This window comes from Pituophis catenifer, unplaced genomic scaffold (genome assembly GCF_029215685.1).
Source record: "Pituophis catenifer annectens isolate HBS135680 unplaced genomic scaffold, rPitCat1.0.hap2 SCAF_3, whole genome shotgun sequence".
Lineage (NCBI taxonomy): Eukaryota > Metazoa > Chordata > Lepidosauria > Squamata > Colubridae > Pituophis > Pituophis catenifer.
This window is the reverse complement of record NW_027256883.1, coordinates 73,235,973-73,251,591: the sequence shown is the minus strand read 5'-3', so window position 1 is coordinate 73,251,591 and position 15,619 is coordinate 73,235,973. Positions and strand designations below refer to the sequence as shown.

General features: G+C 34.6%; 1 protein-coding gene across 2 annotated transcripts in view; it reads left to right on the top strand.

Annotated features, from left to right (window-relative positions):
• Window positions 1-15,619, top strand: part of EXOC2 (exocyst complex component 2) — an 87,487-nt gene that overhangs the window by 50,957 nt on the left and 20,911 nt on the right. For both annotated transcript variants that reach the window (XM_070942544.1, XM_070942545.1), the window contains exons 12-21: window positions 1,651-1,776; window positions 2,254-2,378; window positions 4,323-4,391; window positions 5,144-5,301; window positions 8,528-8,649; window positions 9,561-9,622; window positions 10,267-10,347; window positions 11,029-11,088; window positions 12,959-13,020; window positions 13,644-13,710. In XM_070942544.1, coding sequence (XP_070798645.1) covers window positions 1,651-1,776; window positions 2,254-2,378; window positions 4,323-4,391; window positions 5,144-5,301; window positions 8,528-8,649; window positions 9,561-9,622; window positions 10,267-10,347; window positions 11,029-11,088; window positions 12,959-13,020; window positions 13,644-13,710 — 932 coding nt within the window. The remainder of the gene's footprint in view (window positions 1-1,650; window positions 1,777-2,253; window positions 2,379-4,322; window positions 4,392-5,143; window positions 5,302-8,527; window positions 8,650-9,560; window positions 9,623-10,266; window positions 10,348-11,028; window positions 11,089-12,958; window positions 13,021-13,643; window positions 13,711-15,619) is intronic.

Sequence of the window (15,619 nt, the reverse complement as noted above, 5' to 3'; positions counted from 1 at the left end):
AGTAACACCGTTGTTAAATGAATCTGGCTTCCCCATTGCCTTTGCTTGCCAGAAGATCACAAAAGGGGGATCACATGACCCCGGGTCATAAATATGAGTCAGTTGCCAAGCATCTTGAATTATGATCACGTGGCCTTGGGGATGCTACAATGGTCATAAGTGTGAAAAATGATCATAACTCACATTTTTCAGTGCCGTTGTCACTTCAAATAGTCACTAAATGAACTGTTGTAAATTGAGGACTACCTGTACAGCACTCTGTAAAAAATCCAGTCCTCCACAGTTGAATTGATTTTTCTAGTTGGGAGTGGGGAGGAGAAAAGATCAAAATAGCCTCTACTTAAACATGCCCACAACATCCCTTCAAACTCTAAAAAATATTTTCAAAAAAAAAAAAAACCAGGGGGGGAGGATTTGACATGATCCTATTTTCCATAATGATGTCACATTATTACCACCATACTCTTTTGTGGTCCTTGGGAAAGTCAAAAGCTCTTATTGTGGCCCCCAAAGAGACAAAAATGGCTCATTAAGTAATTCGCTTTAACCTTGCTTTAAGCTACATTGATTGATATTTCAAGGAGTTCCTTGGCATCCATATCACCTATTTACATTATGGGGCTTTTTAAAGTACCACGTGCAAGAACACTTGTATTAGATTGGATCACCTAATTCAACTTCCAGTTTCCATTAAACCAGGCAAATGCTCATTAGAAATGGACAAGCAAGACTATGAAGACTTGACCTTCTAACGTAGAGAACAGTAAAGATTAAGGGGTTTAATGTTTGTTTTGTTTATTTTATATCACCATGTGAAATTAAATTATGGAACTTTCATGCACAAGTATGTATGTTATACGGAGATATTATAGAATTACATCTTGAACATTTTAGTTATAATTTTTCCCCAATTCTTCCTGGCTATAAGAAAAGCACTCAAATATCAGCATATTAGGATATATTGGAGTTCCTGATTTGGGATAAGTATGTAGGGATATGTAAAGTCAATCCTGTTTGTTGTAATCAGTGGCAGAGGTACTACTCTTATCTTAATCTGTGGGGGTTTTTTTCATTTGGCAGATAATCTAACTCAAAAACATGTGAACAATAAGGCTCTCACACTATGTGCAGCCCTTCTGACAATTAGAAATTGAAAAATTGAAGCAATTTCAACAGTACCAGAAGCATAGATTATTGAATTATTTCTTGTGCATTTTAGCAACAGACTTTTTTCTTTATTTACCTCAATTCTTGCTGACTATAAGAAATTGAATCAAGTAGCATATTAAGATACATTAGAGTTCCTGAACTGAGATATATTAGTGTATGTATGTATGTATGTATGTATGTATGTATGTATGATTAAACAAAACCAATCCTGTTTGTTGTAATCAGCTGCAAGAATTACCGTGTTTCCCCAAAAATAAGACCCTGTCTTATTTTTTTTTTGAACCCTGAAATAAGTGTTTGGCCTTATTGCCATGTGCTCAAAAGCCTGATTGGGCTTATTATCAGGGGATGTCTTATTTTGGGGAAAACAGGGTATATACTTTTATCTGCAAGTTTTTTTGTTTAGTGGATAAGAGCAAATTATAAAAGCTAATACTGTGTATTAACTAACACCAGCAATTAATATACTCTCCCATTTAGTCAATCCATTGATACATAGTCCACTGCTTGATCTGGATGGTGAAGTTCGCCCATCTTCACTTGGCCATCTTAGTCGGAGTGCCTCGCTGAAAAGAGGCAGTAGCACTCAGTCCAGTCGTGATGAAAGTAAGTCCAGTCGTGATCACATTACAGTTTTGTGTGTTGGATTTCCTTTCCTTTCCATTCTGCAAACCATGGAAGAATATTTGCCTTGCTGGTATAATGTATTGGGTAAAACTTTGAATTACTAATTAGGAGGTCGCCAGTTAAATGTCTGTTCTCATTATCTCATTATGTAGTCTTAATTTGGCTGTATTTAAGTATATTGACATATATACTTTTTAGATTTTTAAAGAGCAGCTAATTGGATTAATTTATTTTGAATCACAAATGTCAGTCAATTAAACTCTTACTATGAGCGCTTCCATGATACTTAAATTTGCTAAGTGAAGCAGTATGGTGTCAAGTCTTATTTAACACTATTTAGCATATTTATTTCTGTAGCACTTATGAATTAACCACTCTTGATGTCAATCACAAATACAATTCCTCTTTAACAATTTCCTAGTAATGAATTTGTATCCTGTATTGTACCTTTTTCAGATTGGCGATTTAAAACTCCTCAGCAAGTAGCATTTGTCGAAAAGTTAACTAAGCTTGTAGTAAGCCAGCTTCCCAACTTCTGGAAACTTTGGATTTCTTATGTGAATGGAAGCTTATTTAGTGAGGTAAGAGTATTTGCATTTGGTATTTAGACAATATGCAGTTTATGGGGAATATAAAATAATGTTTGGCTTATTCAAATACTTGTTTGCTTAAATATCAAGTGTGATTTAATCTCTTGACATAATTTTTTGCTAACAAACCAGGTGTTTAATTTTTTGAAAACCTAAGGAAGAACCAACTGGTCAGAGAAATTGGGGGGAGGAAATTGCCTTCTTGTGAACCTGTTTGATGCAGTAGCTGAAATTTAGAGTAAGAAGGTGAGGGGGGGAGGGTGTCTCAGATTCAAATTTCTATAATCTTCACTAGATGCCCATAATCCAATCAGCATCTCTTCACCTGTAATTGAATTGGAAATTGCAGGCAGATTGAGATATGAGAAGGAAAGTAGATTATAAATATATTATTGTTCCTTTATAGATTACTTCTGCAATTCCTTCTGCATCAAGAATGCAGGGTTTATCATTCTTAAGCTGTTAAGAGATAGTACTAACTACTACTATTGCTTGCCTTCTCACCCTGTGTAATTATTGATAAAACAAGACCCTCCCTTATTACCAATCTGCCAGCATTTATACAATCACCTAAAGAATGACAACTGCTCTCCCCAGCCATTTCTATCAAGTGTTGAGAGTTGAATGATACTTGCACAGCAGCAAATTCAAATTAACTGATTTTTCTACTATGCTTCTGTCGGGCAAATGAAGAAGCTAAATAAGGTGCATGCCTCTTTGGTGGACACCTGGGGTTAAGGAAATTGGAAGATGACTGCTTTTTATCTCCAATTCTTTGATACCCAGGCTTAAATTCAATATTCAAGCTAATAAGATTGTTTTAAAATGTTTCCATGCTTGAAAATAGTGCAAAAATATTTAACTGTTGCATTCCATTTTGGCCAGCTGTTTCTCATGTTTGTGTTACTTTAAAAGTAAGAAGCCAGTTGAACACAGACATAATGGTTCTCATAAAAGTTGTGTTCAAAACCCACATAGGATATAATTTAGTCATGAAAGTAATGAGCAATCATGGAAAAAACCAGTAATAAAGAAGCTGAATGACTTAGTCCCACTACTCGTAAAGATGACCTGCATATTTTAAAAAATCAGTTAAGGGCTGCCATGGTTTTACTAGGTTTAGAAAGTTAGTAACTGAAGTGAAGAGACTTGTTTATACATGTGGTGAATGTGCAAGTTGTAACCGTTGGGCTTACCTCAAAAATTTCTACAGGAAGGAGTTAACCTATTCAACAAAATCAAAAAAAGTGGGAAGAGGGGAAATAGTTTGGTGAATGTATTTATAGTGTTCATAGATTCTGTAGATCTAAAAGAAAACAGAGATCATCTAATCTAATCCCATATTTAAAAAAAATAAGCACTTCAATTAACTAGTCCCATTCTCCTTTGATTTCCCCTAATTAATGACCCTGGGGTCTCGGTTTTGTAACACAATCAGGAATTCACCAAAATAGAGAATTGTTATATATTCAAAATGTATATTCCTTTGCACAGCTAAACATTTCTAAATGGAAGAGGATATGTTTTGGTTCATTCTTAGTAGGCAGACTGCATTTAGTTCTTTGGAAAGCTGAAAGGATGGTTGTACTGTATACTAAATCAATATTTTTAATATACTTTGAATTTATTGAGTATACGTGAATATAGCACATGAGTATAGCAAACTCATTTTTCGGAGTATATAGTGGGAAAACTTTTGATATGAAAAAGGTTAAAATATCAATTAAAATATTTTTATTTCTGCTAATGTTCTCTGTTAATTTATTAAAGCGTGCTAGAACATTAATCTTGTTTTAAAGACTCTTTTCAACTTGCTGTGAATTCCTTACAGTAATTAGACTCTTCTGTCTGTACTAAAATTGAATACATAGAATAATTCATGTGTTCCTGATAATACTAATGTGATATGATTTGCATCTCTTTTTCTTTTATAAGACTGCTGAAAAATCTGGCCAAATGGAAAGATCAAAGAAGAATGCCAGGCAGAGGCAAAATGATTTCAAGGTAAGGGAGCAGGCATCCATTTATTAGATGGTTTTGGAGTCAAACTCCCGGCCCATGGGCCGGATGCATCGCACACTGGCCACACCCATGCCTGGTTTAGCGAAGGGGGGGAAAGTCCCGATACATCACGTGACGCCACCGTGACGACATGATTTTGACACTCCTGGTTTAGAGTGAAGGCTGTTTGTAGTGCTAATCTACTGAGCAAACCCTGTTGTTCCCAGATACACAGGGAATCTGTATTGAGCTTAATGGCATAGGCTTAAAACCTGCAATACCATTCTGGTTAATCGGACATAACACAATGCTGGATGTGTCTTCGTGTAATGTGCTCCTGTGTCCAGCTGTTAGAGCCCTAGTCTTGTTCCCTAGACCTAATTTGTACCTTAACCTCATTGGTTCCTGGAATCCTATTATGTGTGAGCATTTTTTGGTTAACCTTTGCTAATATGAATCCTATCTCTGTTTCACTTCTTGGCTGCTGGCAGTTGTCTGATTATAGAATGAAAACTTAGCAAGACTAATCTTCCAGCCAAAAACTCTTCTGTGGTAACATGACATTTAATCAGATTGACTAATATTAGATTGGCTAATAAAAAAACCTACCTTCCACACATTCAGTTATCTTCACCCCAGTCCTGACAGAACTTAATGAACTGTTTTATCAAAGAGAATGTTCCTTTGTATCCATATACAATGGTTTATGTACAACTATCATTGCTCAACAAGATGTCTTTCCTTTTCTGTCCTAGATGATGATTCAGCAAGTGATGCAATCACAGGTGAAACTGATACGTGGTGCTCTGCTTCCATTCAGCCTTGAAGAAAATGAACTAAAAGAATATGGTGGCTGGGACATGAAACCTGAGCTTTCTAGTCAGTGGTTACCGCATGTCATTCAAACTGTTAGGTTAGTTTTATCTTAAATCAATATCAGTTTTGGTTTCTTTCAGCAAGTCTCATCTCTTCTGAACCAGTTTTGAATATTCTGTATGACCCAAATAATTTCGAGTTTATGAAACTACAGATCTGATTGAGACAAAGTGCCTACAAAAATAGGATGCCAGAATTGGAAAAAGACTTTTAGGCAATTGTGTCCAAGCTCCTGCTCAATGCTGGAATCAAAATTAAATCTTCTGACAAACCTCCTCTTGAATGCATCCATTGAAGATGATCTTGCTATCTCTCTTGATAATTCATTTCACTATCAAACTGCTCTTACTATTAGATAGGTTTCCTAATGTTCAGTCAAAATATTATTCCTTTTAACCTTAAACCATTACTTCATGTTCTACATTCTGAGATAATTAAAACTGGTCTTTATTTTCTGTGTGCTATCACTTCAGATACTTAACAATTGCTGTTGTATCTCATCCTCATCCTTCTCTTGTCAAGGTTAAACATAACTAATCCTGTCAGTCTTCTCTCGTGTGATTTAATTTTCAAACCACTGATCAAATGCATCTGTTACGGTTCCTCTGAATCTTTCATTCATGTAGTGCTGAGAACTAAATGCAGTACTCCAAGTTGGAGCTGACCATTATATAATATATGGAACTATATTGTTTAGGCAGAGCAAGAGGAAGTTCTGATAGTGATCTAGTCATAAGGGTTACACTGATACAACAAAAGATATTCTAGGCTTTGCTTGGATAAGTTGGTTTCTCCAAATAGAGTGCAAGTCGCTTCTCAGAGTGACCCTCAAACATTTCCAAAATTTTAACTCCCCTCAAATGTGCTCATTATCATCCTGAAAAGTCAACATCCTTAGGAATCCCTGTTCAGGAATGTTCCTGTTCCTGTTCAGGAATATTAGCTAGGCCAACAAGTTTGCAAATAAGCATTTACCTCCATAATTACATTCAAGTCATGAATGAAATATTGAAGAGTACTGGCTCATTATTACCTGGTGGTGTAGGGCTTCCTACCTAAGCAGGGGGTTGGATTAGAAGACTTCCAAGGTCCCTTCAAACTCTGTTATTCTATTCTACCTCATAGCAGTTTGATGAAGTATTGACAATGTCCCTTGAGTATAGCTTTCAAACCATCTGTGAGTCCATAGTTAACTAATTTGCTAATCAGAATATGTTTTACCACTTAATTCCCACAGTCTACTAAAATTTGTATTAAAATCTGTATTTTAAGAAATTAAAATAGAGACAAATCAGACCTGGCTGCATTGTTTTTATGAATTTATATAGATTAATCACTTGATGATGTGCCCTAGCATCTTCCCGTGATTCCATATCACATTGTCTTATTTTGGCTTCCAGGTTCTCCTCCTTCTCTGTTTTGCAGGTAAATGCCAGTCAGAGTTATAGATGCAGGAAGTAAGGAGGACACAGACAAAATGAATCTCATGACTCAAATTCTGTCACATCTGCTGCGATTTTGCATGTTCCAAAGAAGTTGAGTTTGTGTCATAATATCATGATGCTCATTTTATTATTCTAACAAAACTATCAAATTCTGCAGATGCCTTTGGTACCAATCATCCAGTACAGGTAGTCCTTGACTTACCACCACAATTGAGCCCAGAATTTATGTTGCTAAGTGAGAAATTTGTTAAGTGAATTTTACAATTTTCCTTGCCACATTTGTTAAGTGAATCACTGCTGTTGCTAAGTGAATCTGGCTTCCCCCATTGATTTTGTTGTCAGAAGGTCACAAGAGATCATTATATGACCCCGGGACACTGCAACAGTCATAAATGTGAACCAGTTGTCAAGCATCTGAATGTAAATCACGTGACCATGGGGATGCTGCAATGGTCATAAGTGTGAAAAATGGTCATAAGTCACTTTTTTCAGTGCGGTTGTAACGTCAAACGGTCACTAAATGATGATTATTATTCAGATTATTCACATATTTCCTAAGTACTGCAGGGCTCAATTTATATTTCCTAAGGACAACACTCATCCCAAATCAAATGGTATTCCCCAGCTATGTTTCTATCAAGATCAGTTCTTCATGCAGCTCTTCACAAGGCTCATCCTCAAAAAATAAGCCAAAATTGGAGTTGAGTAGTTCTGCCTTTTCAATGTTATCTATTACCCGATTTCCATATTTGCTTTGTAGCTGATATGCTATTTCTTTTTCTTTCTTCCTTTTATTTGAACATAAGATTCCTACCATTCAAATTATAGTCTGTATGTATGTACTTCTCCCCCCCCCCAATTATATGTTCTTTTCATATTTCCATAACATTTTAGTGCATTCTGTTGACTGCTTCTGCTTGCTTTAAATTTCTCATTGGAATTACTATACTTTTAATGCATCTAAAATTCCTTTTTCCATTAGCTTTTATTGCCATGTAATCTTACTTAGTATTAATTTATTTTTGTTAAAATATTCTTTGTTGAGTTCAGACTATACATTGACTACTGTCAACTTTAAATTCCCGTACCGTCAAGTATTCCAGCATTTCCTCCCAAAATTCCTCTATTATTCCTCACACTTGAGACAAGGAAGTACTAAAAGACAGAGTTTAAGAATTGCAGCCTGTCAACATCTACTCAAGACTATATGATAAAGGTGGCCAATCCAAAAATATGATAAACATTATGAGAACTTGGGAACTACTCGAAAGTACAGTCCATCCTGCTCTCAGCAAAAGTTGGCTTTTAGTCCTGTCATGCAGCTATGGCAGAAAACAAAAGTTTGTGCACTCAAAACATTAGGGTTTTCACTACTAAACTACTTGAAACTAAATCATAATATGCACTCATAGGAGGAAAAGGTATGAATATCTCCAGAGTGTGAGGGTGAAATTACTGGCACCATCTTAGCCTGCTGACAAGATAATGATACTATACTCTTTATCTATACATGGGGAGAGCTGTGTCATAAAGAAAGTGGCCATTTTCAGACCTAGATTTCACTTAATGCTACTGCTGTGCTTTTACTTGTATCCTATTTTTTTGAGTTACAATTGTATGAAATATCATTGGGACTTTTCCTAGGCATATGACATTGCTGAAAGAAAGGGCTCCACTGGAGGAAGTACTAAGATAATTTTTTTTTCCTATTCACACACATATTACACATCCCGTCTGAGGATATTTTGGCATCAGAATCACATACGTAATAAACAAGTGGGTTCATTATAAATTACTTTCTTTTCTTTGACTTTCCAGACTTAGCTATGAATCTCTTACTGCACTTGAAATACCAAACGATATGCTTCAAATCATCCAGGATCTCATTTTTGACCTGAGAGTCCGTTGTATAATGATTACATTGCAACATACAGCTGAAGGTAGTTATTGGTTTTTTTGAAAATTTCTTATCAGTGATGAGCTCTTATTCTTTTGTTTTGTTTTTTAATTCTCACCTGTGATTTTATTTTCATATACAGATCGTCCTTGCTTACTGATTGCATTTAGGACCATCCTCTCCATTACGAAATGTAAAGTGAGTTGTACAATGAAACATTGTGTGACTGCCCAGCTTACAATGTCAGTTCCAGTTGCAGTTCTTAAGTGAATCACTACGGTTATTAAGTGCAGTGTCATGTGACTGCAGCTTGCAACTTCCTGCCAACTTCCCTGTTGACTTTGCTTGTCGGAAGCCAACTATGATAGTTGAAATGGTGATTCTTGGACACTGCAACTCTTATAATGGCATATCTTTTGCCAGGCACGTGAATCGGGATCATATTACTGTGGGGACACTGCAACTGCTCCCAAGTTTGAGGACTGGTTTTAATTCTCATTTGGCACCATTGTAACTGAAAAGTCACTGGATGAATAGTCAGTAAGCAAGAGCTATCTGTACCTCTGAATTTACCTTACTGATAGTTTTGTTCTATAGTTTTTGATTAAAGAGTATGTAGAATATGGAAATCGTTCATTTCAATAATTGTTTTGCCTCTTAAAACATTTTCAAGTATAATGAACAAGGTATATTATTATTATTTCATTTTTATTCTGCCTTTTTATATATAACTCAGTGGTGAACATAACTAACATATAACAATTAATGCACAATCTTTCTAATACTGGTTGAGTTTTCTTGCTTTGCTTGCAGTAAACTTAATGTATAAAAGCTGTTGCCATTATTTTTTAATATAACATTGACAACATTCCTAAATGACAAATCATTTCAGTTTGTAGTGTAGTTTTATGCTATGCTGAAGATAACAGTTTTGACATTATTGCTTTTTTACAGATGTGAAAAAATTGGCTGAGAAGGAAGATTGGATTGTTGATAATGAAAGCTTAACCAGTTTGGTGGGTAAATTACCATTTGTTTTTCAAATATTGGTATTATATGGTGTGATGTTAAATTTGGGTTAGTATGTCTGGAAATTGAATACAAAAAAAAAATCAAGTTCCATCTATTTAAGAAGACCAAACTAATGGCAGTACTAGAAGCTTTAGCCTCAGAGGAACCACATCTGAAAGAACTGGGGGGCTTCACAGAGTGAAGAGCTAGAATATCATACTGAAAATCTGGAGTCAAATTAGGGGTGAAATCCAGCAGCTGCTGACAGGTTCTGGAGAACTGGTAGCAGAAATTTTGAGTAGTTCAGAGAACCGGCAAATACCACCTCTGGCTGACCCCAGAGTAGGGTGGGAATGGAGATTTTGCAGTATCCTTCCCCTGCCACACCCACTAAGCCACACCACACCCGCCACACCATGCCCACAGAACCGGTAGTAAAAAAAATTAGGATTTCACCACTGAGTCAAATCCTCATTCACCTTTACAGGCTGTTTTTTTTCTCATGGTTAACCATAATTTTAAATCTAAATCACATAATTGTTAAAAGGAATAGAAAAGTGTGTGTTCTCATTGAATTTGTAGAATATATTTTAAAATTTTAAGTAATTGATTTTATAAGTAATCTACAGTTTCCTCTTTCTCCTTTTAGCCATCACAGTTTGAACAGTGTGTTATACATTCTATCCAGTCACTTAAAGGAGTTTTGGACTGTAAACCTGGGGAGACTAGCGTAAGTAATGTTTAAGACATCTCTTTTGTTCCATTTAATATAAATAATATAAAGCAGAATTTAAAGGTATACTTTGCAGGTGAAACTTGGTGCAGTCTACTCATATTGTGTCAAATAATTAAACATTTAGTAAACATTTACCTTTTTTGCAAATTAGAATTATAAAGCTGATAACTTGTTCTTCAAAATCAGTATTTGATTCCAAGACTATTTCAAAATGAGAAATCACTAAACAAAATCTAGGTAATTTGCAGAAAATAGATCAAGCCACAGTAGTAATTACAGTATACAATCAAAGCACTAAGATTCACATATGTTCCCTTTTACTACAACTTGAAGAGAAAACTAGTTTTTGGCATCCTTAGTTGACTTATTGTGGAAGAGAATTAACATGCATATATTTACTGATTATCTGCAGTTCTGTGCACTTGGCATTCAATAATCAATACCTTGTAAAGTATTCATAAGATCAGACTCCTTCTGGATCTGTGTAGCAGAATACACAGATGTCGTAAGAAATTAAATCTAGCTTCTGGTTATTGCTTTTTTTAGTCCCTATTTAGAGAGTGCATTGTGTAGCTACAGTTTGTTAGTTAAGACCGAGACAAATGCACAGGAAATGCTTGACTTTTTCATGTGAAGCCATTTCACTCAGTTGTTCCAATAATTGTTTTACTTTAGGTTTTTCAGCAGACAAAAATACAGGAAGATGTGTGCCATCTGAGCATTAATATCATGCAGGTAATGTATGGCTTAAGAGAAGGATCTAAATTAACAGGGTCTTCCATCCTTCCGAGGTGGGTAAAATGAGGACCCAGATTGTTGGGGGCAATATGCTGACTCTGTAAACCACTTAAAGAGGGCTGTAAAGCACTGTGAAGCGGTATATAAATCTAAGTGTTATTTCTATTGCTATTGCTATGGTAATAGGTTTGGTCAATTACATGTGCTTAAGAAGTTACTCTGTATAAATATAATCTGTTTCTTGTGCCACTGGTACTCAACTTTAGTATTAATAAATACTGAGCAGTTATTTTGCGGTAACTCAAAATATCGACCCTCCCCTTTCATTTAAAAGAAGCTCCAAATCAAATTTTTCTCAGCTCTTTCTCAACATGCACTCTGCTGTTTCTGTACTTTTTCCATAGACTGTGGGACCTGAATGAAACTTTTAGCTGTAGATAACAATACAGTTATCTAGAACTGTAGATAACAATACAGTTATCTAGAGCTATAGAGAACAATACAGTTATCTAGAACCGACTACTAAAACAAGGAAAGATAGCTAAGAGCATTTGGGTTTTTTTAAAAAAATGCATGAAGTTGCTAGACAGCTGAGAACAGATCCAAGGTGATGATTTATTTTTTTGTTCGCTATGTAAACAGCATCTAGCTGATCTTGGCATGCCTAGACAAAAGAAAACAATAGCAAAGTAATTCTGTTTTTTACCAAGCAGAGTACATGGATGAGTCAGCAAAAAAGAACGGAGAGTGGTAGCACCTTTCCCAACTAAAAATGTTTTCTTAAAAGGCATAAGATTTAATTAGCTACTGCTCACTGTATCAGATGCAGAGTGGCTAGACTAATGTAGGATTTAAATCAGCATAGGGGGGGAAGATGGATGAGAATGGAAGGAGAAATTAGTTTAGTTATGCAGATGCGGGCTACACATAAGGCTGATTACAAGTACCTTATCAATTAATAGTTGTAGTGTTCTTTAAAAAATCATTCGGTTTGTGGAAACCTGAACCTTAGATCTATGCAGTACTTAAAATCCATAGCCAAAAAATTTCCTCATAGCATGTCTCTGCACCTTTCTGCAATTCCAAGGAAAGAAGCAGATGTTTTAAGGAGCTGCAGACAGCTGCTACACGAGGAACCCCTCGTACACCAAAGCATCTCTCTGTCTTCAAATCCAAAATACTGCATATTTCTGTTCAGCGTTTTTTTTTTTTTTTCATTTTTTAAGGCAAAAAAACCAAAGTAGAGAGAAGCAAATTCTGTATTTACAGAAATTGTGAAGGCTAACATTTGTATTTGAGATTTAGAGATATACAAAAGAAATATTGGGGGGGAGGGATAAGAAAGAGGAAGTGATATGACATTTCCTGCTAATTATGAACTGCCATTTTTCTATTTCTCATGCCTGTTTCTGGTTTGAGGGCAGGGTTAGATGAAATCCATTTAAATATAGGTGAAGAATATTATATAATTTGCCTTAGAAAGAAAAAATAAATTAGGGAATACATGTTTCCATCATATATTCCCATTTCTTTTGGGACACATACATACACATTTGTATAGGAAAGCAATGAAAATCATCACATTGTTTCGAGGTGTAGTGACAATAAAATCTCCATTTTGCTTGTGGATTGACAAAATCTTTAAAGCCATAACTGTTTATTTTATTCAGTTTACCAAGAATAAGAGGTTGAATTAAAAACAAATATAAGAAAATAAAGTTCAGCTAAAATTAAACTGTTTGAATGAAATAGAAAATACTCTGTAGAGATAAAAAGGTTGGAAAATACTACTTAAATTCCTTATCTTGGTTAGCACTACTTGTAATAAATAATGGTATCAGATATATTGATTTTATTTCTTTTGCAGGTATTCATTGATTGCCTGGAGCAACTTAGTACGAAGCCTGACAGTGATATAGATACTACCCAGTAAGTGAAATAATTTGGTGATGAGTTTTTTGACAATAATTAATTCTAGAATCTGGCAAACTTTTCAGTCACATTTTACCTTGAAATGATTATTAGAAACACTTTATTCATATATCACTAATTTTAGAGATTCTACAAACAATTTGTGTCATTTATTTGACACAGCTAAATAATTTAACAACTTTCACATTGAATCAAACTGACCAAAACATGTTTAGTATAGTATGATGCAAACAGTCTATGTTGTTAGCTTATGGTTCTTGTTTCTAAAAATTTGGAAAATGAATTCTTTAAATAAGGCTTTACAAATCATAAACTGTAATTTCTATTTTTATTATATAACTATATATTTAAATTCGCTGCCCAACTCTAGTGAATTCATGTTCTTTGATACGGGTTCTGTGCAAAAGAAAAATGACCCTACATTAACTTCAGGCCTCTTTTTTAAAAAAATTAAAATCTTTCAGCATGGAAGATAAGAGCTTCCATCTATATTTTTAATTGTTGTTTTTTTTAAAGAATCCATGTCAGTTAAACTCATTTAGGGTTATTAGGAATTTATAAGGCAGGTTTATCCTAATATCAAGATGGGTTAATCACTGACTACTTGCAAAATCCCTTAGTCTTCCAGGTGACATCTCATCTTCAGATTTATTTGGAAGCATCCATGAAGATTTCAGTTTATCTGTAGTAAGTATTATTGCTGTTCATTAAACCCAAAATTAAGAAAAATGATCTCAGCAATATGTTATAATTCATTTAGAAGTATGTTCTATTGTATATTGTTCTAATTTTATTTCTTTACAATATGGAAATATTACTAGCAGAGCATGTTTTGCAAACTGTAATATAATAGAAATTTGTGGTTGGCTAGCCAAGAATTTAGATGTCTGCTTTAGTTAAAAGCTTGCACAAACACTTAAATTGGCTCATAACTCCAGATCAGTTGATTTATTTGCATACACAGTTGTACACAAAAGTTTAGGCATCTCTGCTTAGGTTGTCTGTTTCATCAATCCCTAAATGAAGAGAAGCTAATACAACTTCTTCGTGGTAGAAAGTTAAATGACATCTTCCTGCACATTTGAATCCATATTGACTATTTATAGCCTATCATTTGTTGTATGGAAAAAAATAAATTTCGGCAGATGCAGAAATTTGGTCCCATTTGCAGTTAATTAGTTCTGCTATTTTCAAAAGTTGATAGAAGATAAATAAAATAAAATAAAAAATAAATAAAAAAATAAATAAAAAAATAATTGATTCATTAAGATTAGCTAGCAAGATAAAAGATACTTTGCCAGGTGAACAAATACTGCTACCTTCTTTCCCTCTCCAATTGTGGCTGTTCTTCTGTCTACTTTGCTTTTTCTAAGCAACGTATTTGAAAATCACACTTAAAAATAGGAAAAAGCTGCAAAAAATCAAAATGCCTTCTGCAATGGAAAATCTAGGAATACCAAGAAAAATCTCTGCTAAAACTGTCACACAACTAGTCAGATCTGCAAAACAGAAGCCATGAATCACTGGAAACAATCTGCTGAAATGTTTAGCTGACACTAGAGTAATTATCTCTAGGTCCATAGTAAAACATTACATATACAACCATGATCTAACCTTTTCTCTGAAACCATCACAAAATAAATTATCTAAACTATGCCTTCCCCCTCAGAAGCCTGAAACATTTAGGAATATAGTTCTTTGGACTAATGAAACAAAAATTGAATTGTTCAACCATGGCCACAGCCACGCAAAAATTTGAGGGTGGAAGGGAATGTGAAGCATTTGAAGAAAAGACTTCAGTAGAATAGCATTAGAATAGTCCTGTCTTTTGGAGTTTTTCAGTGTCCAGGAACACAAGAAATATTTGTGAGGCTGGAAAGAGGAATAGACTGTAAACATCAACTTGTATATGATAATATTCAGTACTCGATGAAGAAACCGAAGTTGAAAGGTTAGCTATTTCAGTCAGACAATAATCCAAAGCATACTTTAAAATTAATCATGAAGTATTTATAGGAAAGAAAGATGATTGTTTTTAAATGGCTTTCAAAATATTGAATGTTGCTGAAAATCTGTGGGAATATATAAAGTATGCAGTGCGTACAAAAAGAGCCAAGTATATTTTTGAGCTAGAAGAGGTACGCAAGGAAGTGAGGGGGGGGGATTCCAAAATAAAAAAACAACAGCAACCCACTCTTAACTGGAAACAGGAAACATTAGGAAGCTATCACTTCCTTAAAAAGATGTTATGAAGTACTGACTGGAAGATGTCCAGATTGCATTGCTCACTGTTTTCTTTTTTTGATCGGTAAGCAGGTGTGCATTCAAATGTGATGTTTCAAATCTCAAAACACATTTGATAAATGATTCCTGTTAAGTTTCTGTATAAGAAGAATGATGCACCTTAAGTAACTGATGCCTTTTGGAAGAATAGTTTTTTACATAAATTCAGTTATGTTGTATACTCTGTTGTGAATATTTCATGTGTCAAAGGTTCTGGTTTTTTGGACATATAATAAAATTAATAAAGATGTTAAAGGCCCTATTTAAGAACTATTTAAACTTCTAACTGGTTAGCATTTACCTTTTCTTGTAC